Consider the following 27848-nt stretch of genomic DNA (forward strand, 5'->3'; position numbering starts at 1 on the left):
TGTCAATGATGGTTTCTCTTTTAAGTTTACAAAATTGCTTTCCTTTTAATATCTGAATTTTTTTAAATACAAGAAATTCGTATTTTAGTATATTTAGTAGCGTTTCTCATTCGTTAGGGATGGGGTGTTACATTCGTGGTGGAGGTAAATCAATGGATATGCCCCTTGTTCATGGTAGTAACATTGTTTGATGAACGATTTGAAAAACTGCATTTGTTCATGTAAGTTAAGTTTGGAGAATTGCTCTAAAGAAATCTTGATATTCTCATGGCCTAAGAGCATCAATAATGCAGCTGGGCCGGGCCGCAACTCGCGAGTCCCACCCGTTTTTAGCGTTGGAGCAATTGGAGTCACGGCCCGGGACGGTCCCGAGGACGCAGTTGCATCCCTGGGCCGCTCCCGAGGCCCGTCCTGGCCTAGCGTTAATCGTCTTGGGCCGTGCCGCGGTGAGTCCCGGCCCGACGTTATTTGGGATTCGGGCCGGGCCGGGACCCTAATTCAATTATTTTTTTTTAATTCGAAAATTTATATATAATACCACTCTTCCATCCATTTTCATATTACTTCAACTTCATTTCTCTCACTCTCACAATAAAATTCGAAAAATGGCTCGAATGTTAGAGACGGCGATGTCCGCAATCCAAGAAGAAATCAACAACGAGGTGGAACGCTATCAAGCTGCTATCCAAGCGTGGAACGAGCAACACGACCGGGTACCGCGTACTCGGATGTATATCCACCGAGACCGTGAACAAGCTGGTTTGCGGCTTTTCATGGATTATTTCTCTGCAGATCCTCGATGGAGTGATCAGATGTTCCATCGCCGGTTCCGGATGCGGATGCATGTGTACCTGCACATTGTCAACGCAGTTGTAGTTCGTGACGCGTACTTTATGCAAACCTTCGATGCTGTCAGGCGGCAAAGTATATCGACTTTGCAGAAATGCACATCCGCCCTCCGCCAACTCGCTTACGGAACAACTGCAGATATGTTTGATGAGTACCTCCATGTGAGCGAGCATACTGGACGCGCTTGCCTAGCCAAATTCTGTCGGGCAGTGATCGAAGCATTCAAGGACACATACTTGAGAAAACCAACGTCCGACGATGTTCGCAGATTAGTGCGAATGCACGAGGAGACCCACGGCTTCCCGGGGATGCTGGGCAGCATCGACTGTATGCACTGGCAGTGGAAGAATTGTCCAATGGCTTGGAGAGGAGCATTCACTAGCGGGCACAAGGGCACACATCCAACGATTGTGTTGGAGGCCGTTGCCGACCAACGGTTGTGGATCTGACATGCCTACTTTGGAGTCGCTGGGTCGAACAACGACCTTAATGTGTTGAACGGGTCTCCATTGTTCAACGACTTGTGTGCCGGGCGAGCGCCTACCGTAGAGTTCACGGCCAACCACCGTCGGTACACTATGGGGTACTATCTGGCAGACGGGATCTACCCTAGATGGCCCGTGTTCGTGAAGACCATCACATCTCCAACTACAGATAGGAGGAAGTTGTTTGCCAAAAAGCAAGAGGTGGCTCGGAAAGATGTGGAGCGCGCATCTGGAGTTCTCCAATCACGTTGGGCTATAGTGAAGGGAACGGCCCGTGGTTGGCACCGTCCCCTAATCGCCGACATCATGTATGCATGTATCATAATGCATAACATGATCGTTGAGGACGAGGGAGACAGCGCCACTTTCTGGAGCGACGATCCGCTCGCCAGCACCAGCAGTAGCTACATTGTCACCGATCCGGCCGTGCAAGGTGTTCCTCCCGACGTGCGCAATGTCATGGCCCGTTCAGCGGCGATGCGCCAAGAAGATCAACACACACATCTCCAAGCGGATCTAATTGAAGAAATTTGGAACCGCAATTGACTTATGTTTTAAAAAAAAAAATTCGAATTTTTAAATTTCAATATTGTAATTTTCTATTTTCCGACTGAACAATGAATTTTTCCGGTTTTAATTGTTCAACGTATTCTATTTTACGATTAAAATATGTTGTGAATAGTGCAAATGAATAGTTGTGGCCTGAGTTGTGGCCCGAGTTGTGGCTTGCGGTAATGGAGTTGTGGCCTGGAACCCCTAATTTGAGGAAATGATGACGTGGAGGAGACTTGCGGCCCAAATCCGGGACGGGGTTAAGAATGCTCTAATATTTTGGGAGTATTGTTAGTTTGTTACTTATATTGATAGCTTCTGGAAAATTCCGAAACCTAGCCATAAAAAGGAAACAAAAAACCTCGTCATAGAAAGTGAACTTAACCACATAGAAGAATCCGAATGTGGGAGTATCCCTCAATAGTAATAAGGCCACATTGATTGGGGAGGTGTTTTGTACTACCATAGATTCCACTTTGGTGAGGGAATAAATTGGGTCACAGGAGGTGTTTTGTACTACTCCCATAGAAGCCCTATTTAATTTAAAGGAATGTGAAAAAGTAATCAATTAAGCATAATCTTAATCATCATTTCACTACGCATAACGGCATAGAGCCTCTGCCTTTTTTGTAATCTTCCATCTTACATGTTGAAAAACTAATTTATTAAAAAAACACTGTGATGCCTAGATTCTTTACAACAAGAACAAAATAAAGAAAAGGCTAAAAGATGTTGACTTGTTACAAAATACTACGTGTGTGAGAAGAATAGCATCTAACTATTTAATCACTTCTTCTCCACCGGTCAACTCCCGCCGGCGGTGGTTGCGGTAGTCGACAGCCACGGGTACCGCAAGTGGCCGGCATCGGGAGACGCCGCTGTGAAATCCTCCAAACCGGAGAAGAAATCGTCGTCCAACGCCATCTCAGAAGCACTAAACACAGCGTCGTCATCGTCATTGGCTTCTGCCAAGTCATCCTCCCTGCTGGTCTCTAAAGAATCCTTGGTGGGCCCGGCAGAGGTGGGAACCTCCTCTGGCTTGTGACGGGTGCTTCCGGCGAGTGAGTTCCGGTGGGTGGGCATGGGGTGGTTGTGCTCCGCCGTGTAGGCTACTATGAACATTCCCGGGTCGGATCTATTCCGCTCCACTTGCTTCCTTGCCAAACAACCTTTTGAGGTGCTACATCTGTAATAACCCCTGATAACAAAATCAACAAACACAAAAAATTTCAAAACAAATAAAATTGACAAAAATATTACTCCATATTTCTCTATAAAAAAAAAAAAAAAAAACCCACCTTGGATATGGAGAGCCCTTAATGGGTTTCTGGCCGTATTTTCTCCACGACCACACGTCGGAAGATAAGTTCTCGGCAGCCACGTGGCATACCTTCTTGGTGTAGTTTTTTCTGTAAGAGATTTAGTTAAAAAAATTGAAGAAAAGAAATTGAATCTTGGACGCAAACACACTGATATACCTTCGTTTGGAGCTTGTGGTGGGAGTGTGAAATGAACTAGTTTTTGAGCCATTAGAAACAGAGAAAGACTGCTGCCTTGGGTAAATCTGCGGGCTTAATTGCTTCGCTATTTGCGGCGGCGGATCTTTGGATACGAGATGGATTTGTGAGTTGGGGAAAAAAGGTTTGTAGAGATCATGAAGCTCTTCTTGAACGACGCCGTTTGGGCTCAGATCTTCGAAGCAGGAGGCGGACAAGTCCTGCTGATGAGTGTAGAGAGGTTGAAAGGATACAGCGTTGTTGTTCGTGGAGACGGGGGCGGCGCAGCCTCTAACGACGGCGTGGAGATCCCAGTCCTCCTCCATTTCTTTGCAAAAGAAGGCGCTGACTTTTTAGAGAGAGAGAGTGGTGGGGATCTGCAAATAAAAGTGGAAAAGAAAGCAAATTTATTTATGGAGAGAGGCAGAGGATTTGCTCCGGAATTTGGAGGGTAGTGGTGGGTGGATGGGCATATGGGCATTCTCAAAGGCTCACGGAAGTTTTCATGCTTTTCGCTTATCTTGTGCTTATCTTTTTCTTTGTTTTTCTTCGCTCTGCTTATTTTATATTTTGTGGGTTGACTTTGGCGATTGTCAAAGGAGAAAAGGTCCACGCGCTTTTGTATTCATTTGTCTCGAGTGAGTTTGTTGGTAGTAAGGAAATAGAATTAAATCAGAATCAAGTGTATGATCCCACTGGAATAGATTGATAGCGTCTTAGAATAGATTAATTCCCATATATAACATTTTTATTTTGCACAGGTATTTTAAACTCTATATTAAAAGTTCTGCAGCATATAAAAATGTTGTACTCGGTAGAAATTTTTTATAGAGTATAGGCCAAAATTGGTTCTAAATATATGACATTTTATATTTTTGGTTTTAAATTTTATCTTTTTGATTTTTTGGTCTCGCATATTTTCAATTCGGATTACAATTGGTCCTGCACATTTAAAATCAAATCACAATTGGTCATCCATCAACATTTCCGTTAAAAACTAACGGTCAACGGGTTTTAATCCCGACTTTGACCAAATTAAACTTTTAATTCTGATTTTTTACTCCCTAATTAATCCCCTAATTATTTTTATAAATATTCTTTTAAAATTAAAATTAAATACCACTACCTCCGTCCCCCAAATTTTGACACAGTTTACCATTTCGGTTCGTCCCTGAAAATTTGACACACTTCACTTTTATCATTTTTGGTAGTGCACCTCATATTCCACTAACTCATTCCTACTCACATTTTATTATAAAATTAATACTTTAAAAGTAGGATTCGCATCCCACCAACTTTTTCAACCTATTTTTCTATTACATTTCTTAAAATCTGTGTTGGGTCATAGTGTGTCGAAATTTGTGGGACGGAGGTAGTAATATTTTTAGTGAGTGTTTCACTTCAATTTCATCTTTGTAGAGGGAGTGTCCTCAAGCTCCAAATCGCCAGCTAGCAGTGAGAGGCAGACCAACAACTCCAGCACCACAAGCACCGCCTCCACCAACAGCGCCACCTCTTCGGGATTCATCTTTCTCTCTAACTCTCGCTGGTGGGTCCGTCGGCGTACCGCCGGCGTCGTCTTGAGGTTTCGATTTGTTGGTTCCCTGCTTCCCTCTCTCAACCCTCGCCGGGATTTACATATTTCGATTTTGTTGGTTCCATTTTTATGTCTTCTCTCTTCTTCGATTTGGAGTTTTTTGTTTTCATATGTTTTTTCTTCTGTTTCTATTTGTTTGGTTTGTTGATTTTGGAGTTGAAATTGAAGAAGTTTTGGGTTCAATTTACAGATAAGTTTTGTGAGTCATTTTCGTGTTTTAATTTGAAGATAAATTTGGATTTCGATTTCGATTTTGTCCGATTTTGTTGGGTTCTTGATTTTGTTTGGTTTCCAGATCTGAGGTTCTCCCATTTTTATTGGGTTTTTCAATTTTGGGATTCTTCGATTTTGTTGAATTTTTTATTATGTTAGGTATTTAAAGATGAATTTCGATTTTAGAATTTATGAATGAACGGAGAATTTGAAGTTCTGTAGATTAGAATTTGGAGATGAATGAAAATGGATGAGAAGAAGGAAGAAGATTAAATTGAAGTGAAACGCTCCCTCTATCTCGATGCTGAAGAAATAAGAACCCTAAACATATTATTTAATTGAAGTGAAACACTCCCTAAACATATTACTCCTAATTCTAATTTTAAAAAAATATTTATAAAAATAATTAAGGAGTAAAAAATCAGAATTAAAAGTTTAATTTAGTCAAAATCGGGATTAAACTCGTTGACCGTTAGTTTTTAACGGAATAGTTAGTCCAGGACTAAAATGATCAAATTTCCATATGTTTTAGAGCAAAAAAATTCAAAAGATAATGTTTAGGACCAAAGACGTAAAATGGCCATATATTCAAGACCAATTTTGACTTGCTCTTTTTTATATAGAGTTTAATGGAAACATTTTTATGTATGATATAATTACCCCCACAACTTGAAGCATGTGATGTGGGCTCAATCTCATTTTCTAGTTTTTATTTCTTTTAAATTATAAGTACTCCATTCGGTCCCTATTAGATGTCTCATATTTGATCGATGTGAGTTTTAAGAAATTGTTTGATTTCTTGAAGGAAAGTGAGGAGAAAAAGTAAGTAGAATGTGAACTCCATTTTTATATGCTATATTAGTTTTATAATAATTGTGTAAAGAATAAGTTAGTGGAATGTGAGATCATTTACTATTAGTAAAAGTGAAATGAGAATTAGAGCTTGTCCAAATAAGAAAAATATGAGACATTTACTGGGGTATAAGGCCATCCACAGTCCGTCGCATCGTCTGCCACTGTGGCATCGCGGATGATGGGTTAACCATTGTCCGCGCCCGATCGATCGTCCGCGGACGAAGCGCGGACAATGCTCATCGTCCGTCGCATCGTCCGCCACTGTGGCATCGCGGACGATGCGACGGACGATGCTCACGCGTTTTCTTTTTTTTTTTTTTGAATTTTTTCCAAATTTTTTTCTTATTTAAACACCGCAATTCTCTACCATTTCACACACTCCAATTTCACATCTCTTCAATTATTCTCTCTCATCTTCTCAAAAATGAATCCCGACGACTACAATTTGAGTACATCAGATGGCTGCAGACGGGCCTTGACTCGAGCCTTGTTCGATGCCGTTAATGAATCCGCGGCGGAATGCTTGACACAAATGCAACGAGAGCAGGCGGCGGTGGCGCGGGTCCCTCGGCCAATACGACATCGGACGTATGTCCCGCGCGAGCACGACGTAGCTCACGAACGTCTGTTCGCATATTATTGTGCCGAGCATCCATGGTGGGGCCCGAATATTTTTCACAGCCGTTTTAGAATGAGCCGAGATCTTTTTCTCCGCTTTGTGCACACGTTGGAGGGACGTGATGAGTACTTCTAGCATCGGGAAGACGGCATCGGCAGACCCGGACTTACGCCGTTGCAGAAGTGCACAGTTGCGATCCGGCAGCTGGCCTACGGCACCGCATCAGATATGTTCGACGAGTACCTTCACGTCGGGGAGACAACTGGCCGCAAATGTCTAAAGACTTTTTGTAAGGTAGTTGTGGAGGCTTTTGGCGACACATATTTGCGACGTCCGACTGCTGATGATTGCCAGAGGCTGATGAGGATGCACGAGACGGTGCACGGCTTCCCTGGGATGCTAGGGAGCATCGTATGTATGCACTGGCAGTGGAAGAACTGTCCGACGGCGTGGAGAGGCCAATTTACTAGTGGCTACAAGGGCAGCCATCCGACGATGATCCTAGAAGCCGTCGCTGACCACCGCCTCTGGATCTGGCATGCCTACTTGGTGTAGCCGGGTCGAACAACGACATCAACGTCCTCAACTCGTCCACCCTCTTCGCCGATCAGTGCAGGGGTCGCGGCCCGACCATCGAGTTCACTGCCAACAACCGCAAACATCATATGGGGTACTACTTGGCCGATGGCATATACCCAAGGTGGGCTATTTTTTTGAAGACGATCAGCTGCCCAATTGGTGACAAGAGAGTCTTGTTTGCGGCAAAGCAGGAGTCTGCACGGAAGGATGTGGAGCGGACGTTTAGGGTGCTCCAATCGCGGTGGGCAATCGTAACGGTCCGACGCGTTTCTGGTTCAAGGAAGCCGTCGCCGACGTCATGTATGCGTGCATCATCATGCATAACATGATAGCCGAACAAGAACTTGGACATGTCACCGATTGGGTGGATGATGAAGCCGGATCTAGCTCCAGCACGGCGACCCCGCCTTGTCGCTCGAGGATTACCGATGGGCTTCAGTGAGGTTTTACAGTGACATACCTCAATGCGCAGCCAACAAGACCATACTCAGCTCGTGACCAACATGATTGAAGAAGTTTGGAACCGCAACCGCCGTTGAGAATTTGTAGTTTTTTCACATTCGTAGTGTAATGTTTTAATTTTAGTGAAAATAATTTTTTTTTTCCAAATTTTGAAGTATTTAAATATTCAAATAATAGATAAAATGCTTAGAGCGTGGCTTAGGGCGGGCTATAGGGCGCCCCATAGCAGATGGAAGGGGCGGGGGATAAAATACTGATGTGGCAGTGCATAGGGCGGGGCTTAGGGCGTCGTATCCTCCGTCCCATTATGGATGTCCTAAATGAAGTACTACTATTTTCTTTATTCTAAAAGAAGATATATTATTATTCGCCTTGCTACTGTCTAAACTCTAGACTAGGGGTGGGTAAACGGTTTTCGGTTAATCGGTTAACCGAGAACCGAACCGAAACCGGTCGATTATCGGTTAACCGATAACCGACATTTACGGTTATCGGTTCGGTTCCGGTTTTAAGTTTTGCTAAATGTCGGTTATCGGTTATAACCGACCGGTAACCGATAACCGGTCGGTTATAACCGATAACCGAATTAAATTCAATTTTAATTTCAATTATATGTTTATTTAATACTAGAATAAAGTATAATTTACTTCAAACTTTGTCACAATTGAAGAAATTGTAATTTATATCTAAATTTTGTCTAAATCAATGTCAAAAAAGTCCATTTTAATTTGTGTCACTATCAATTAGAGTATTATACTTATAAATTTATATCTCAAAGTCAATAAAGTTCTTAAAAATTACTATTTTAATTTTAAATATAGAATAACCCTTCACTTATTATTGGAGACAAGTTTTTAAAGTACAGAATATAGAACATGTAAAGTTCAAGTCTTTTAAAGTGCCTAAACAATTTATATATTACTTTTAAATAGGAGTATAATAATAATAATAACAATAATAATAATAATAATAACAATAATAAAAGTAGTTGAAAAGTTAAAAGTTAAAACAATAAATAATTTTAAATTCAATTATATTTTTAATTAATAATAACAGAAATTGTAATTTACTTTTAAACTTTGTCACAATAGAAGAATCTGTAATTTACTTCCAAATTTTGTCAAAGTCTCATGTTACATATTTGCAATGTCAAAAAAATTTATTTTAATTTGTTACCTATTAGTTATTTATACTTATAAAGTTATAATATATCAAATTCAATAAAGTTTCTAAATATATTTTTAAAAATAAGATCTCTCAAAGTTAACGATTGCTTAAGCAATATTACTATTTTAAAAATAAGATAACCTTTCACTTATTATTAGAGAAAAGTTTTCAAATTTTAAATCATTTAAAGTTTAAGTCTATTAAAGAGCCTAAAAAATATATCATATATGTATTGCTTGTAAATAGGAGTATAATAATAATCATCATCATCATCATCATCATCATCATCATCATCATCATCATCATCATCATCATCATCATCATCATCATCATCATCATCATCATCTGTAATTTAATTCTAAATTTTATCAAAGTCTCATATTGCAAATTTGCAATGTCAAAAAAGTCTATTTTAATTTGAATTTATTATGGTGTAGGATGAAATTGAATGATTATGACTAAAATGCAAAAAAATATGATAAAAAATTTGACGTTTTCGATTTTACAATCATGCATAAATGCGTAGAATTGAGAATACACAAAATCAATTAACAAGTGAGAAAATTTCAGAATTTTATATATTATAGATTGAATCATTGAATTGAATGATTGATCATTGAAGGATGGCCGTGAAATAGTTAATTCAACTTTCGGTGATAAACTAATAATGTGATTAGGTGTAGGTTGAGTTATCTATCACAACCTTAATCATGCAAAATAAACATTTGAATAAGTTAAATCAATTCGGTTAGTTCGGTTATAACCGAGAACCGACCGGTTCTAACCGAGTCGGTTAATCAAGTAACCGAACCGAAGATCGGGTCGGTTCCAGTTAGTTTTTTGAAGGCATTTTGGAGTCGGTTAACAGACAAGTCGATTCGGTTATTAACCGAACCGACCGAATAACCAGCCCTACTCTAGACAATGTCGATTCAATTATCTCTAGTCTTTTTTACTACTCAGTATCTAATTAGTTATCTCTCATTACCTATCTGACTCTCTCTCGCACAACTCCTACTGACAGTGCTATGGTTGCTTTCGGCAATGCTCACACTGAAGAATATCCCCCAAATGTTAATATGTAGGTTGTCCCCCTAGTTTTAAATATTTAACTTCACCAATGTGCTTAACGTCGTGCTTCATCATTTTAGCATGTCAATCATGGTATGCATAGAACATTGTGTACGCTCTTAGATTTAATTTGTGATATTAGACTGGATTTTATCCCAAGAATTTTTGAAATCAAACAAATAAATATTTAAAAGTTAAAAAACAAAATCAAAACATTTAAAACATTATATATTTACAAGCAAATGATATTTATATTTCGGCCCCAAACATTAACCAATTTCTTCTAAGCCAAGACAATCTGAATGCTTCTATCATCTCAACGAAATCAAGACATTTCTTTTGAATACGAGATTTTAAAAAATAATGCAAGTCTCATGTAGATAATTTCCACCTTCCTCCACTCTTAGGGGCACTCTCGAGTTCCTCAATCAAATCAATCCCAATATTTTTTTTTATCATTATTTCATGCATTATTAATATAACATAGGGGATAAATATGCATGACCAATATTCTCCATCACAGCCTTGCTTTTTTTTGTTTTTTCATCCGGAAATGCTCTTATTGACTATTATAATACCTCATCATGCTATTGTCGTCGTGTTGGAAGGTGGTATATATAGAGACGTTTCAAATACTATACCCAATTAAAATTTTATTAAATTCTTATAAAGTGTAGATGGAATTAAATTCTAATTTTGAATCATAAAAGTTTACTTATATTAGGCGGTCACAAATCACAAGTTTCCGATGATTTTGAAGGAAATTTTAATTGATTTAAAACGTGGACTAAAATGAGCAAAAGACTCTAGTCATCTAAAAGGCTCCAATTGAGCCCAACTTAAATTGGGCTAACATCATTGATCTTATCAACGAAATTTGTGAAAATGTTTTCCGCGAGCCATTCTTTTCCAGCGCCAAATTCCCATTTTCTCAAAATTTCAAATTCTTTGTCCAAAGTAATAAATCGAAGAGAATCGAAGGGATTGTTGCGAGAATGCCGCCGCTATGGTTCAGGCTAGCAATGACGATTCCAACAGCAATACGTTCGTGAAAACCATATGCTCAATCTGCTTCGAAGATCTGAAACCCATAGTAGAAGATCTTCAATCAATATCTGTATGCGGCCACGTTTTTCACGAGCTCTGGTGAGTTGCATTTGAATTCCACACTTGTGTTTTAATTGATTCCAAATTTGATTCTTGAGATGTCGGAGTAAACGGAACTGATATTTTTTCGATTGTTTTTGGTGGAGATATTTGGGGAGGGCTTAAGCGACTAAAGTTTCATCCGTCACATAGGGGATGCGATGGATTGCGAACTTTTTTTGCGTTCTTAGTTCACTGTATTTGGAGTTATCCTTGTGTGTTATGAAGATATTTTACTTGAAATGATGAATGTTATTCTTTGATTCAAGGAACTTGCGCAAAGAGTGCCATTTGCGTGTGTGTAAAAGTAGAAGCTTAAAAACTCATTTTGATGGTGATATGCTTCTTGGATCGTTTTCATTTTGTAGCTTTCGATGTATTAGTTTCAACGCACACTTGTAATTTTGGAAGAATCTCTTCCTTTTTCCTGATTAGGAGAGCCGTGAATTATGTCTGTGAATGTTGGGGGTTGGGCTGTATTGATGGTTAATGAAGGAATTCCAGCAAATGTGGACTATATCCTTCATTTAAAATAGTAGTGAATCTGACATTTTGTATTTGCTGAAAATCATAGCTTACAACAATGGTTTGAGTACTGTCCCAATGTGAAGAAGAGGAGTTGTCCTATATGCAAACAAGCCTGCACAAAAGCAAATGTCGGGCGCCTTTATTTCCAGTCGATTGGTGATTCAACTGATAGTTCTTCTCAAAAGCCACGCGACTGCCAGGGAAATCCTGAGGAATTGCAGAGAGAGGTCAATAGATTGGAGGGAAAAGTTGCAGGCCTTTCTTCGTCCTTGGAGAAGCAACAGAAAGACTTTCAGGAAGTTAAAGATGAGGTAATTCATTGAACTTTTCTTTTTGAGGAAATCTTACTCAAGCTTGGAGTTGTGGTCATTCTATAGCTTGTTTGTTGCTCACTTAGCTTATCTCTTCTAGTACTAAATAGATGGAGTGATGATAGAATCAGGGTTTGTTTAGCAGCTTGGATTTTGACCATTTTCTACATTTGCAACAACTCTAGCAAAATTGGAAATTCAGACACAACAGAATATACTTATGTGAAATACTTAATCCCCATTTTACAACAGGATAAAGACAAGAAAATGACACCCAGCGAGTGGTTGTTTTAATGCAATGTGGACTCCCTAATATCCTGCCAAGGATATATACATTGAAATTATTGACCATTTAATGTTTACTTTTCTGTAGCTCCTCATGTGCAGTGAGCAACTGAAAATTGAGGTGGCTCTGAAACATGAAGCTGTACTTCAGACAGCAACCGCTAAGCAGTTGCTTCGTGCGAAATCTGAGGTAAGCAATATGTTTGTGCATCATTGAAATGTTGTGGGCGTCTAGGAACTTGGACCATGATTTAAAATTATGCTGGACTATAAGTGTAGCATGAATTCATTAAGCCAGTGCATCATTTTGCAGGAGCTTGACAAATCAACTATGGAGTGCATGAGATTTAAAGAGAGGAATATGGCTTTGGCAAGGGAACTTGCAACATTTAGACTGTATGAAAAGCTAGTGTTACATTCACAACATTCATGTTTCATTACAATAAAACCTTTTGTTGCTCACTGAATCTTTTCGTCATTTTTATACAGGGCCTATGATATGGACTTGAAAGAAGATGATGCCATGAAACTTGCTTCATTAGGAAATGACGGTGGCAGCAGAGAAGGAAATTATCTTCTGATAAAATCTTTGAACGCTCATAAAAAGTAAAGAGTATTTATATTTGGAGCAATGCCCTTTATCTTACAGATTTGGAGCTTTTTGCAAGTGGTTTCTGTGATCTTTATCATCTTTTTGGTTCTCACAACTGATCAGCATCTGATATCTCCATGCAGGAGTTACAAGGAACTGTTGGCCAAGTGCAATGATTTAGGAAGACGAGAGGCTCGGTGCTGTGAAGAACTTGAGAATGCTAATAAAAAGATTAAGAAGCTGAAAGTAAGTCATGATCCATACAAATGAACTTGTAAATTCATGTTTAGAATAAACTAATACTCAGTACTATTATTTAGTTGAGGGTCCGAGAACTTGCAACTGCTGTTGAAATGAAGGAGAATGATGCTCTGAGAGTGCTAAAAGATCAAAATATTAAACTGAAGCGCAATTCACATGATAATCAAATGAAGAGACCTACAAATCAGGCTGGTTTAGATGATATCCCGGATATATCATTTGTTTTGGAGGAAGAAGAATTCCCCAAGCATGTGGCTGAAAAATGCACAATCAACGATAAGTTACCTGGGTTTGCTCATGACCGTAATGAACAGGTTACAGTCCCTATCTCAACAAATGAAGTTAAGGATAAACTATGCTCCTCTACTTTCATGCAAGCATCCTCGTACAAAACTTCAGCACCTTGTGCTGATGACAACATAATTGTTGAAGAATGCCATGATCCAAGACCAGTCCAATACTTTCATGCTGACAAAAATGATGTAGAATTGGTAAACTCTGACAACAAAGCTGAAGTATCTCGCTCTTTGTCTTTGAGAAAGAGTAGAAAGAGACAACGGGCCGAGGAAGTTCCATCTAACATAGATGATGAGGTGATATGCATTGGGGACACCAATAATCCTGTTCAAACCCCAGTACATAATGGAAAAGAGACTAGTTCATCGAATCCAGTTTCTGAACCTGGTAAGTTTAAATCTATAAATTCTTAGGCCGTTCTTGCTTACAATAGGGTGTGATTTATTATATATATAAGGTCGTGTTATGATGCTAACTGATTTCCAATACAAAACTAAGAACTATCTGAACTCTATCAACACAAAGACGTAAGTTTATCTACAAAAATATGTGTTGATAAACTTGTGCCATTGTGTTGACATGTAAATTTACATATCAACACAAAATTGTGTTGAAATTTATATCACTGTGCTGAAAATTTTAATATATTCGGAGTTGAGATAGTTCTTCTGTATTGGAAAATAGTTATTTTTTTGGTCACGTCCCTATATACGGAGTTGAGATAGTTCTTCAACCTCTGCCAAATTTCTAGATAACCATTGCTTCACTGGCGGCTTACTCGGCCCTGATGGAACCAACTGGCACTTGGGAAAATGGTGCAAGAAAGGTCAGAACCAAGGATCAAATTCAAAAGCAGGCGATTTAATTGCAGTTGGAGCTGATGGCAGAGGTGGCCGAATCAAGGTTATGAGACCACTTCATCAACCATCAGTGGTGGGAGTCTTAACATTATTCACTACACAGTTTTGTCAATCTGAAAATACAGCTTACTTTTCTGTCTTCATAACTCACATCACAAGTAAATCATTTTGGCGATTTCATCGTTGTTCAGGATTCTAAATGCAAGCAAAGTGGCAAACAAAGCAAGTTGAGAGGAGGAAAAGGAGTCTTGCAGATTGAGCACTTCTTTCGAAAGACTGGTTAGTGATGGACTCAGACAAGTTATTTTGCTTGTTAGTAATATAGAGCTTTAAATTGTAACATGCATCTCTCTATTTATAAATGAAACATTGTTCTGCTGTACTTGTTATAAATACCAAATTACATAACTCTGCTCGAGGGAGATTTACGTGGTACTAAAGAATAAGAAAAATGCAATTGTCCTCTCAAACTAAACTCAAATAATTTTATCCAACTTAAAAGCACACAAGTCAAAAGAAATTATCAATAGATTATTGCAAAGATCTTTGAAAAGGAATGTCTCGTCGAGACAGAATCACAGGGGCAAGGGTCAAACCTTTTTTGTATTCGAGTAAAGTTGCACGCACGCGTTTTTTTCCGCCACCGATTTCGCAGTAGTTTATTTGGTTATTTGTTGGATCCATTATCTATTTTTCTTGGATAGTTTGGTGTTGATTTTGCATGGTTGGAACTACTCCACTTTACAGCTTGCAATTACATTGTCCACCACTGCATTGCACCATTGAATTATTATAAACAAGAAGACCAAATGCCTAAGGAAAGTTTAAAGTATTATGAATTCTTTTCTCTGTGTTAAAAATTTGCAGCAGTAACAACGTTTTTAATATGCCGAATATAAGAATTTTGAAAATCATTGAAGTGCACGCTGGTTATATTAGAGTAAGAAAAATGGAAAAGAAATTATTCTCAAATTTAATACTATGTCACTTGTTAGGGCTACTTGGTATGATGGAATGGAATGTGAGTCCTACTTCCATTCTATTCATTTGTTTGGTGTGATGGAATGAATGAGAGAATGAATGAAAATACAGAGGAAATCCAAGAAAATTGATATTTCATTTCTATCTTCATTCCATTCCAACCTCCATTCCATTCCACCCTCATTCCATTCCATCATACCAAGCATGGTTATTCCTTGCAATCGAAGCAAAATCTAGTATCTACCCCAATGCGATGCACTGCTTAATATCGATCATGTTAAACTTTAATCCATGAAAGAATCAGTGGTGATTGCATTAAGGTGCGGCAGACTTGACTTTCTCGATCAAGTCGGCGGCATCCTGCACGGTGGCGATGCTCTCGGCCCCACTCTCTCCGACGGAGACCCCAAACTTCTCCTCCAACGTCATCATAATCTCCACAGTGTCCAACGAGTCTGCGCCCAGATCAGCAAACTTGGTCTGTGGCGTCACTGTGCACTCCTCCACCGACAACTGCTTCGCGATCGTGCTCTGCACCACCTGCAGAGTGTCTGGCTGCGCTGCCGCGCTCAAAACCCTCCACTTTGTTACGTGGGTTCGGCTGATTTTTGGCGCCAGTCTTAGCACCGGGCCCCTTTGAGAGATGCTGAATAACGGGATACGGGTCTGGCGCATGAAATGGCGAGGTGGCTGAGGGCGGCCGTGGGTGGAGGAGCTTGTGTGGTAGAAGCAATCGAAGCCATTGATCAAAATTAAATTAGTTAAGTTGTAGGGTGCATGATGGTTGGAGATTGAAATTCGTGTGTATTTAAAAGGAAGAAATTGAGGAAGATTGTGAAACATGGACAATGTTGGGTGATTCGTCCGAATCTTAAATTTATTTTGTTTGTAATGATTTAGTGTTGTTATTTTCCTGGCCCTCTTTATTTAAATTGTAACGTGCATCTGTCTCTAGATCTTCAAAAACTTTTGTCCTCGATTTTTCTACATAGGAGAAACGCCCATATTCAATTGGAGTGAGTTGAGTTCGTTACGATTTGAACTAGTATACGTATTTGTGTAACTATTAAGTTTGTGAATACTTGCCGCAACAAGTTGACAGCCCCTCACGATCAAATGCAATTTAACTCTATCAAAGAAAAATACATTATATGGAGAACTATTATTGATTTTTTTTAAAAATATAAGGACAAAGAAGTTCACTATCCTAATAAAGCTTAATGACTAATTTAAGCTAACTGAGTCCCAATGTGATGAAATTAAAGAAGATTTTGGATTTCATGGAGATATGGGTATCATTTTAGGTCAATGTGTAAACTTTTTTTCATTTGAATATAAGACTAATCAATTTAGTTTGATTGCCCCCGGCGTTGATTGTTTTCCTCGAGTCTAAGTTGTAGAACACCAAAGGAAATTCCATTAGACCATGTTTATCAGCAACCATCCAATCCAACTCAACCATTCACTTTTTTAATATTTAATTCATTTCTATCTCTTCCACATCATTTTCCACATCATCAATATTCATCCAACCCAACTACATCTATTTTCATGGTTTATCAATGACCACCCAATCACACTATTATACATTTATTTTTATATCATTTTTTAAATAATAATATTATTACATGAATATTTATTATTGCATAATAAAATTTATAAAAAAACACAATAAATGACAAACTAAAAACTATAGAGACAGACTTAAAAAAAACATAAATTACAATAATTGAAATACGAAATTGAAAATGTATAATTGGTACTCATACATAAGATGAAAACTAGACATTCAATTGGAATTGCCGAATTTCGCCGATATATGCTAAACCAAATCGTTTAGCAGAGCTTTGTGAGCTTCTCTGTTTTGAAGTTGGGCTTTATTTTTCATGTAAGAAGCTAGACTCGTGATCCTATTCGTAGAATATATGAAATCATTATTCGCATCTCCACCTTCATTCTCACGACTACTTTGTCCAAGTCGATCTTGAATAAATTTCGGCTGGATCATAATAGTTCGAATATGTGCTTCTTTCATCTTCCACTATCATATTGTGCAAGATTATGCAAGCAATCATTATTTTCCCCATAATATCACGATCCCAAATAAGACATGGGCATTTGATAAAAGCAAAACGAGCTTGCAAAACACCAAAAGCTCGCTCAACATCTTTTCGCGCGGACTCTTGATGTCGAGCAAACAACTTGTGCTTCATCGTTTGTGGACCTGGAATAGATTTGACAAATGCCGCCCATTGAGGATATATGCCATCAGTAAGATAATACCCCATATTTTTTTCGTGGCCATTTACTATGTAATTGACCTTCGGTGCTCGACCTTCCAAAATATCATCAAAAACAGGAAATTAATCAAGCACATTAATATCATTTCTCGAACCTGGAGTTCCAAAAAAAGCATGCCAGATCCACAGATCATGAGATGCTACTGCTTCCAAGATGATTGTCGGACTCCCGCTTCTTCCGGCATATTGTCCAGCCCATGAAGTGGGACAATTTTTCCATTCCCAGTGCATGCAGTCAATACTACCCAACATGCCTGGAAACCCACGTTGTTCTCCAATATGCAGAAGTCTTGCCAAGTCTTCTTCGGTGGGCTTTCACAAGTACTCATCGCCGAAGTTAGAAATTGCACCTTCAACGAACTTGATGAGAGATTTGCGAATGAGTTGTGCGCTCATTCTCAAATATTCATCGTGCAAGTCGGCCCCCGTCCCGTAGGCCAACACCCTCATCGCTGTTGTACATTTCTGAATGGCAGACATACCAAGCCGACCAGTAGCATCACGCTTTTGCACAAAAAGGTTGTCGGTCTCGACGAGCTTGTTCATTATTTTTTCGAACAAAGGTTTTCGCATGCGATACCTTGTTCGGAAAAAATCTGGAGGATAGATTGGATCTTCAGCAAAATACTGCTCGAAAATAATATCATGACCATTCTCACGTTTCCTTTCAATGTATCTCCTTCTAGCTCTAACTGTGTGGGTTGTAGGTTGTGAAGACAGAGTTGTTGGCCAAATAGCTATATCCTCGATTAGTTGATCGAGTTGCTGATTTTTCAACATTTATTTTCTTCCCATTCATTGTCTTCAAGAAGATTGGAAGCTTCAAAATTAAAACTTGATGACATTTTTTAGGGATAGTTGGCTCAATAATTGTGAGAGGATTTGTGTGTAATTTTCGTGAAGCATATAGGTAAATATATAGAAGTTATTTGTTGAGTATTGGCTTCCACTACTATCATTTATGAGCACATGGGTTTTCCTTGGATTCTACTACCACTTGTTAAAAAAATGACTTGTAAATGTAGTCATACTTTGATTTTCGTGATCACATGAGTTTCTATTGGATTCCACCACCACTTGTGAGTGGAAAATGACTTGTCATGTAGGCACTTCCATTATTCTTGATCACATGGGTTTCTATTGGATTCCACCACCACTTGTGATGGAGAATGTCTTATCATGTAGTCATACTTTGATTTTCGTGATCACATGGGTTTCTATTGGATTCCACCACCACTTGTGAGTGGAAAATGACTTGTCATTTAGGCATACTCCATTATTCTTGATCACATGAGTTTCTATTGGATTCCACCACCACTTGTGATGGAGAATGACTTGTCATGTAGTCAGACTTTGATTTTCGTGATCACATGAGTTTCTATTGGATTCCACCACCACTTGTGAGTGGAAAATGACTTGTCATGTAGGCATACTCCATTATTCTTGATCACATGGATTTCTATTGGATTCCACCACCACTTGTGATAGAGAATGACTTGTCATGTAGTCATACTTTGATTTTCATGATCAGATGGGTTTCTATTGGATTCTACCATCACTTGTGAGTAGAAAATGACTTGTCATGTAGACATACTTCCATTATTTGTGATCACATAAACTGGAAATTACATAAGCAACAGAAATTAAAGGTTACATACTAAGCAACGGAAATTGGAGATTACATACTAAGCAACAGAAAATAAAAGTTACATGCTAAGCAACAGAAATTGAAATTACATACTAAACAACAGAAGTTGAAAGTTACATACTAAGAAACATACATTGAAAACAGATAAACTACGATCACTTCCCAAACAATATGCTATTAGAGCGCGTTCAGATCTTCTTCTTCTGGAGTTAAGTCCCTCCTAGCCATCAACGGAGTAAGGATAGCTGCCTTGATTTTCCGTTCTTGAATATCACATTCCCTTTCACGTGTGACTCTCATTTCACGCAGTGCTGCAGTGAAATAATTAGGAATTGTATATGATGGTGTTGCAACTTCTTTGCCTTTTCTTTTAGCCTTAACTTTAGCCTGATCTCTCCCAATAGGACGTTACAATGTAGAAGAACGACTCTCAGGAGTGGAGTCGATTTGAGGTCCTCCATCCTCACTAGTCCTCAACCTTTTTGAGCTCCCACGACTTTCTTCAAGACTATCTTCATCTGGCTGGAAACGCGTTGAACCAGTGCTATTCAATTTCAATTTCCACTTGGGATTGTATCTCATCACCTCCTCAAAAACCTTATGGTGAGTAAACTTGTTCTTACCATACAGTTGTTGAGCGGTTTTCTCAATATCCTCTTTAGACTGGCCACTCGTAGCTCGATCATTCGCATGTTTGTATGCACCAATCCACTTTGAGACATTTGCATTGATTCGTTTGTAGCGTTGTCTCAATGACTCCGTACTTCTTGGTTGACCCATTGTTGGATTTTCTTTTCTTGTTTGCTCATACAGATCAGTAACATTCTGCCACAGATGGAAACTAGTTCGGTTAGTGACACCAATTGCATTTGTGCTGAAGAAATACCAAGCATACATTAATGCCATGTCTTCTTGCTCATTCCAACCATGTGGAGTGTTTGAAGCACTCGTGTTGGTTTTTGATTTGTCTTTGCTTGACGATTGGTTTTGAACTGAGCTTTGAAATTGATTAGAATTCGGAAAATCATCAAAGCTAGGGAAATAATCTTGGGAAGGATCGAAATTTTGAGAAGGATTGATGTTTTGGGAAGGATTGAAATTTAGGGAATCGGAGAATATCTCATCATCCTCCATAGTTTTTTTTTTTTTTTAATAAAAATTAACTCCTATATGAAGGAGGATATTATATATAAACTCCTAAGAAAGGAGGAAATTACAACTGAGGTCAAGAGGGCTCGAACTCGGCACCTCATCATCCTCCATAGTTAACAACAAAGGAAACAAAAAGAATATGAAATTGTATCAAACAAGGAGGATTATAGGGGGAGAATATATGATTTTTTTTTGTTGCAAAACTATAGCAAATGTGGTCTCTATTTATAGAGGAAGAAAAATTATGAATTTTATATAATTTTTATAATTTTTTAATATAATATATTAAAGATATATAAATTTTTTTAAAAAAATATATCAACCAATGAGATTGTGCCATTTGGCATAATCTCATTGGATGATGGAAGGGAGACCGCCTGGTTGGTGTTTGGGTTGGGAGAGACAGCGGTCGGTTGGGAGAGAGGCCTTTTATTCCATTTTTTTTAAATATGGGCTGAGGTGGCGGTCGACCACCTCACCGATAAACGTAGTCTTAGCTTTTCTTTTCCATTTCCTTTAATTTATCAATTTACTACTCCCTCCGCTCCATACTACTTGCACTTTTCACTTTGACAGCGTAAATTTGAACATGAGTAATTAGTGTAATTAAATTAGAATTTTAAATGTAATAAGACAACACTTAATAAGGGACACAGAACTAACTCTAATATCTTAATTAAATGCCATAATTTTTTATTTAAAATAGAAATAGTGCAAATAGTTTGGGACGCTCCGAAAATGAAATGTGCAAGTAGCATGAGACAGAGAGAATACTACATATAACACAAAAAAAAAAAAAAATTATTCAGCGAACTAGCAAAACTTCATCGGAAAAAAGAATATGTGCTTAGAATATGGCACCTTCCAAGCACTTTCCGAGGACCAGGACCAAGAATGCTTTTTACTAGTCTTGTCAAATCTATTTGTGAGTATTTTTCAAGTGCAAGCCAATTGTGAGCACGTCAATGTGTTTTTCGAAATTTAAGAGCACGAGAATGTGCTCAGAATATCAACACCTACGAGCACACGTTGTGTTCACCATTTTCGAGCACCGTGGTGTGCTTATAAAGTCTGGTCTTGTACTATGCACCAAATTTCTATGTTGGATTATTGGACTAGGCACAATTACAGTGAGAAACATGTATGGGTTATTCATATGCGCATTCAATGACAACAAATTATATGGAGTTAACTGGCCATAACGAGTATTTTGAATCAGTTTGACCAAGTGACTTTTGTAATAAGTGACAACTGGACATTTTGTGATTTAGAAGCAAATATGAAATGTTTCTTCTTGAAGGTTTTCCAGGAATCCATCAGATGAGATATCTTATGCATACATGAATATGGATGTGATCACATGAAAACTCTAAATATTGTACAAACTCAAAACTATGATTTGGACCATTGAAAAATGTCAACAGATCACAAAAAAGCATCAACATGAAAATGTCAACAGAATTTCAACGGTAGTTAATGATTGATGCTGTGTTGATACTGTGTTGACATTAAAATCTTAAAATTTTACACTGTGTTGATATTGTATTGAAGCTGTGTTGAAGAGTTTTGAGTTTGTACAATATATAAGTTTTCATTTTATCACTACATGAATATATGATAAATGTGGCAAAAAAATAATTAGTAAAGATTTTTTGAATTTCCCTAGAAAGGTAAAAAAATCTGAAAAGATTATTCTGTTCCAATTTAAAGCCGAATAATAGTATTTCTGTATTTGTGTAGAGCATGTGACTAGTCTAGTTCAACAACTATTGGAATCAAGAATCACGGAGTTTATAATCAAGCTTCTAATTTTAATACAGCATTGAATTTCTTTTTGCATGCATGCATTTTTCTTTCTCTCTGTTGAAATATAATCGTATGATTATCTTGTTTTTTTCATGATAGAATAGTTTTTGTTTTAGTTGGATAATTATGTTTTGATTTTGCAAGCGTACGTGGAACATCTTTACAGCTTGCAGTTACATTGTTGGGTAGGAAAAGAAATCTCTAAAATCAAGTTTTATAGAATGAAAACTACATATTGGAAGACAACCAGACATGCGGGTCCAATTATGTCATGACTCATGAGTTCACCTCTTTAACGATTATGACTTTGGATTCGACAACCATCTCATTTTTCACAATCCCTACGTTTTTTCTAAATAATTATGTGACCTTATAACCCCAACATAAAATTAATGAATTCAAAAGCTTGTTTTCTTCTTATTTGAGAAAATGAAATCAAACCAGCACTCCGAAAAATATAGATACAAAAGAAATTAAATTTAGGATAATCCGTTCATACAAATATAGATTGTCTACTACTATTTCTTTCATTTGCTACTGATTGGTGAAGTTTCTGCGTTTCTTTGTAAGTGGGGTAGTATTTTAATGAGTACTGTAGAATTAACAATTACTTACCGTGGTTTGATCAATGTATATTAAGTCTGCCATCAATTGAACAGTAGAAGACTTAATTTGTTCGAGGAAACCCTTTTTAATATACTCCATCCATTCGCCATTAGGAGTCCTATTTGAATTCGGCACATGTTTTAAGAAATAGAAAGTGGGTGAAAAAAAAATAGTGGAATGTGAGATCAACATACCATTTTTGGTAAAAGTGAACGGGGACTCCGATCCTAATGACGGACGATCTAAAATGCTCAACCGGGACTCATAATGGTGGACAGAGGGAGTACTATTGAAGTACTCCCTCCGTTCCATAGTAATAGAGGCATTTCATTTTGCATACTCGTTTTGAAAAAATAATTATAAATAGTTAAAGTGGAGAAAAAGTAAAATAAAAGAGAGAATAATATAGAGAAGAGTCTTATCTATAATATTCTCTTTCTTTCTTTACTTTTTCTCTCCACTTTAACTATTTATAATTATTTTTTCAAAACGAGTGCGCAAAATGAAATGTCTCTATTACAATAGAACGGATGGAGTAGTATATATGTGAAACATTTCAACTGTGAAATGCGTCTAGATTCAAAAATTGAAATGAGTCTAGATTCAAATCCAAATTTATATCCATTTAAATTTTAAATGATGATCCAAATTTGGATCTTCACCTATCACAATGAGATGGGCTCGAACAATTTTTGCGTTTGAATATTAGTTTGGAATTATTGAAGAAAATTAGATATGTTGTAGTTGTCATATCCGATGTGGACAATACATCATTATAGATCAATCAGTATTGTTGGGAATAGTTGTCATAGTATCTTATAATAAGTCATGAAATGGATTGACATATCTTAATTTTGTATTGGGACGTGAACGATAACTCCATCTACTCCACGATAAACACACAAATATGATATATACATAAAATTGATAAAATAAACTATTTTAGGACAAAACTGTGAGATGCCAATTTTAACTCTCAATTTTGAGGCTTTAAGATGGATCCATTACTTTGTTGAATAAACTCATGATCCCGATTTCGAATATATAGATGCAAAAATCATGTTATATTATTTTACAAAAATTCATTACATTTATATAAGTAATATTCGAAATTGGAATTTTAGCTCTACAATTTCCTACATACAATAAGTACGTGTGTGGATGTGTGTGGAATGAACATTACTCGTTGCATATGAAACTGTACTCATTCCATTATCTTGTACTCCCTCCATCCATAATTAGGAGTCTCATTTATGAACGATACATATTTTAAGAAATATTAACAAAAGTGAATAGAAAAAGTTAGTAGAATAAGGGTCCCACTTGTATATATTAGTTTTAAATGAAATGTGAGCGGAATGAGTTAGTGGAAGGTGGAACCCTATTATCATCTATGGTAAAAGTGAACCGAGACTCTTATTCGCGGACAGACTAAAATGGAAAAATGTGACTCATGTTCGGAGATAGAGGGAGTAAATGATGGAACACCGAAGTGTGAATTGCTTAATAAGCTTAATGGATCAATAATGTGATAGATTACGCACTATAGTGTATTTCTATTAATTGTTACTCCCTCTGTCCCACAATAAGATTCCACTTTTACCATTTTAATCCGTCTCACAATAAGAGTCCAGTTTTACTTTTACTATAAATGGTAAGTGAATCTCACATTCCACTCACATTCATTATTATGAAACTAATAAATAAACGTGAGACACTTATTCCACTAACTTTTTCAACTTATTTTTCTTTACATTTCTTAAAACTCGTGCCGAATCAAATGCGGACTCCTACTGTAGGACGGATATAATAGTTTTTATTCTTCAGCACTTCATCCATGCACCCTCTTAAAAAACCTTATAAAGAAGATGATTGTTCAAGTATATATAGATGAGACAAGATTATCATCAAGTCGACGATGTGAACATAAATATGAGTTTTTCAACAAACACTAGTTTAGATTATTTTACCTCTCTTCGTAAAGGTGGTCCTCACTTATGTTGTCCCAGCTCACAAGTCAAGGAGACAAAATGCAAGTCATTTAGTACCTAATTAGTCTAAAATTTTTGTTAAACGCTAAAAATGTGAATTCATCTCAAAAGAAATAGACAGAAAGAAAGCTTATTTGAATTACAAATCCCTCGATTGCCTTCATAATCTATGTGTGATATATTAATATGAGTTTGTAATAACTGACCTCTCTTATGAGACAATAAAATAATAAAATTACAAATTGCATGCAATTAATTCTGGATTATGTGGTCGGAAGTTATCATAAAGACTTTATATCTAAAGCATTTTCCATTTTAACTTTAGCACATCAACAAATATGGTTGAATATATTATATTTCAACATAATAAGTGGATTACGTGTATAAAAAATTCAAATAAGTGCTCCATCTTCATAAAAGTAAAATACATTTGGAATATAAATCCAATTTCTCACCTAACCTGTCTACTGAGTGTGCAACATTAAGAAGACCAGTCTGAATATGCAAATACGGATATACAACTAAAATCAAATACAAAGAGTTTAAATAGAATTTGGCTAGATAAAGCTAGTTGAAATGAACTTATTCAACAGTTGAGACTAATTCCATGAGAAAGTATATTACTAAGACATATTCGACATGAAGAATATTGTTCATGGATTGAACTTTAGTTCTGTGTTGGGAAGAATCATTAACCAATTACAAGCTTGACCCAATTCGTTATTGCCTTTTTTTTTCTATGAAATGTTCGTATCGGTGGAATTTTGATTGAAGTTGTGATACAAAGTTAATTAGTGTTTTGATTACTAAAATTTGGGTATCTTAACTAAGATTTGTGATTTATGAATATAAACAGATTTGGCCTATAAAACATTCTCAAATGGCAACTTCATGTCGTACACGTGCACACTATAACTATCCAAATACGAGTTGATTTCATACTATTTTAATTTTTAATAGTAGTATATTATATAATTGAAAATCACGGCTCTTTATATTTTCAGAGATATGTTACTTAATAAAAAAACTTCACTATTATCTTCTTTTCGTGCGCTTTGTTATACTAAATCTAGAGTGATCTTTTGAATAATTAATAGGAGTAGTATATAATTTGACTTATTTATTTATTTTGAAATTAGGCAGTGTCAACGATTTTGTGCTTAAAAGGTAAAAATCGCAATATGAATTATGTGGGAAAAGCTTCACGCTCAAGTAAAAACATTATTGCTTTTATAAAATTGGTATATAGTCAACCACAAATTTTCTTCTAAGTTGAAAATTGACATATTTTGCTTTTGAAAAATTGATTTACGATTCAAGTCAACTTTTCACACATTGCTTATTACCCCTTTCCTAAATCCTTTTTTATTTACGATCTTTTAATTAGTCAGAATTACATGCACGTTTTAATACTTAGAAAACGAATCCCATATCAGTGTTATATGGAGTACTATACTAATTAATTTATAAATATGAATAGTGCTAAAATATATCCTTCAACTCTTCCATATTCAATACCAAAAATACCCATAACTAAAAAAGTGTGAATGTTTAAGGACCTATTTAAGTACTATTATTATTACGATATTTGGTCGTTTCCACATAACTTAAGTGTCCTTTTACAAAACATACATATTCAATGCACGTGTACTATATATGCGTAAAGTATACTCCCTCTGTCCCAGATAATTTGGGACACTTTGACCCGGCACGAGTTTTAAAAAATCTAATGGAGAGTGAGTTGAAAAAGTTGGTGGGATGTGAGTCCTATTTTTAAAGTATTAGTTTTATAATAAAATGTGAGTAGGAATGGGTTAGTGCAAAAAATGAGGTCCACTACAAAAAATGGTACGTAAAAGTGAAGTGGGACAAATTATATGGGACGGCCCAAAATGGAATACTGGGTCGAATTATCTGGGACGGAGGGAGTATTTACTTTTATGATTTTTCTAAGAGAAAAAACTTCAAAAAAGAAAGTTAAATTTTAAATATTCTCGATAGTTATATAGTTGAAGAAATTGATATAGGGGAGATACGGCTTGTTGCACCTCCACACGCTTTGTATATTTCATTTTGTATGTAAAAATTAAGTAAATGAAACTCGTTTTTAGGATTGATTAGATAAAGAGTCAGATACTCAACTCAATAATAGATTCTTAAAAGGAATTAACTATCAGAATAAACAAAGAAGACGTCCAATCGTTTAAAGCAAGGAGAACCCAAATTTAGCAAAAAAGGGGTCGGTGTGAACGATGTTCTTCAATCAATATAAATTATAATGAAGACATATTAAGTAAATTAGTTTCTAATAATTTGATGACTGCGTGCATCCTTGTGGAATTGACCACAAACAAACTTCTATATTTCAAGTTTTCATCCTTATCGCATGCGTATATATCTTTGAAATATTCATTTTTTTAGTCAAAAGTTAAGCATTCCATAATTTAGAAATAAAATGATCAAAATCGTATTTGGATAATGATATCACTTCCATGAGTTGCATCACGTGAGTTACACATATTTACTTACGTGGATTAACAATAATAACAACAACAATAATAATAATCTAAATTGCCATTCCAGTTTCATATTTTATATCAGTCCGGTAGTTTAAATTATTTTTAAATATGTTTTATATGTATTTCATATATTTTATGCTTTTTATATAGAAATAATATATACGTAGCGCGACACATATAATCTCGTGCATAATATTGAAGTTATAATCACAATATAGTTTATGGGAGGTAATCAATTGCTAACTAATTACCAATCCCAAATTGAGACCAATTTTCAACCATTATATTAGAAGATCTTGTGGTTAATATGATGCCAAGTGTAATATATTTTAAATTTAAATAATTATTAATTAAATTAAAAGGGTATTAATGTCAAATCTATATGTAGTAATTATAACTAACTACTTTCTCTCTCCTCAAAATCATCTCAAATCTTTAAATTTACGTAACTCTCTCAATTTAAATTATTTTTTCGCAAAAAATATATCAAATTAAAGATAATTTAATAAGGATTCCAACGAGATCTCAATTGCATATATTCCGACGATGTTCGGGTGATGAAATTTGATAAATTATATTTCAATTTTTTCGTACATGTTGATAAGCAGCTATTTTCAACA

The 27848-nt window shown here is 36.5% G+C and overlaps 3 protein-coding genes and 1 pseudogene across 3 annotated transcripts; 2 read left to right on the plus strand and 2 right to left on the minus strand.

Moving 5' to 3' along the window:
- The first annotated feature begins 43 nt into the window (after positions 1–43).
- Positions 44–1969, plus strand: LOC125206266 (uncharacterized; annotated as a pseudogene).
- Positions 1970–2454: 485 nt separating this feature from the next.
- On the minus strand, positions 2455–3851 carry LOC125207685 (WRKY transcription factor 22). The gene is made up of 3 exons (XM_048107133.2): positions 3365–3851; positions 3185–3295; positions 2455–3084 (listed from the first exon to the last, which is right to left on the minus strand). The coding sequence occupies exons 1-3, from the start codon at positions 3706–3708 to the stop codon at positions 2691–2693; spliced, it is 849 nt and encodes a 282-aa protein (XP_047963090.1). The 5' UTR covers positions 3709–3851; the 3' UTR covers positions 2455–2690.
- Positions 3852–10865: 7014 nt separating this feature from the next.
- LOC125204911 (uncharacterized) lies at positions 10866–14653 on the plus strand. The gene is made up of 9 exons (XM_048103683.2): positions 10866–11091; positions 11666–11930; positions 12304–12405; positions 12529–12611; positions 12705–12821; positions 12951–13053; positions 13128–13752; positions 14117–14298; positions 14417–14653. The coding sequence occupies exons 1-9, from the start codon at positions 10952–10954 to the stop codon at positions 14507–14509; spliced, it is 1710 nt and encodes a 569-aa protein (XP_047959640.1). The 5' UTR covers positions 10866–10951; the 3' UTR covers positions 14510–14653.
- A 3168-nt stretch (positions 14654–17821) lies between these two features.
- Positions 17822–18286, minus strand: LOC148923266 (uncharacterized). The gene has a single exon (XM_089061446.1). It carries the CDS (start codon positions 18284–18286, stop codon positions 17822–17824), a length of 465 nt encoding a protein of 154 aa, XP_088917572.1.
- Positions 18287–27848: the final 9562 nt, after the last annotated feature.

Source organism: Salvia hispanica, chromosome 6 (genome assembly GCF_029641045.1).
Source record: "Salvia hispanica isolate PSC_SH4W2 chromosome 6, Shi_PSC_v1, whole genome shotgun sequence".
In the NCBI taxonomy this organism is placed as follows: domain Eukaryota; kingdom Viridiplantae; phylum Streptophyta; class Magnoliopsida; order Lamiales; family Lamiaceae; genus Salvia; species Salvia hispanica.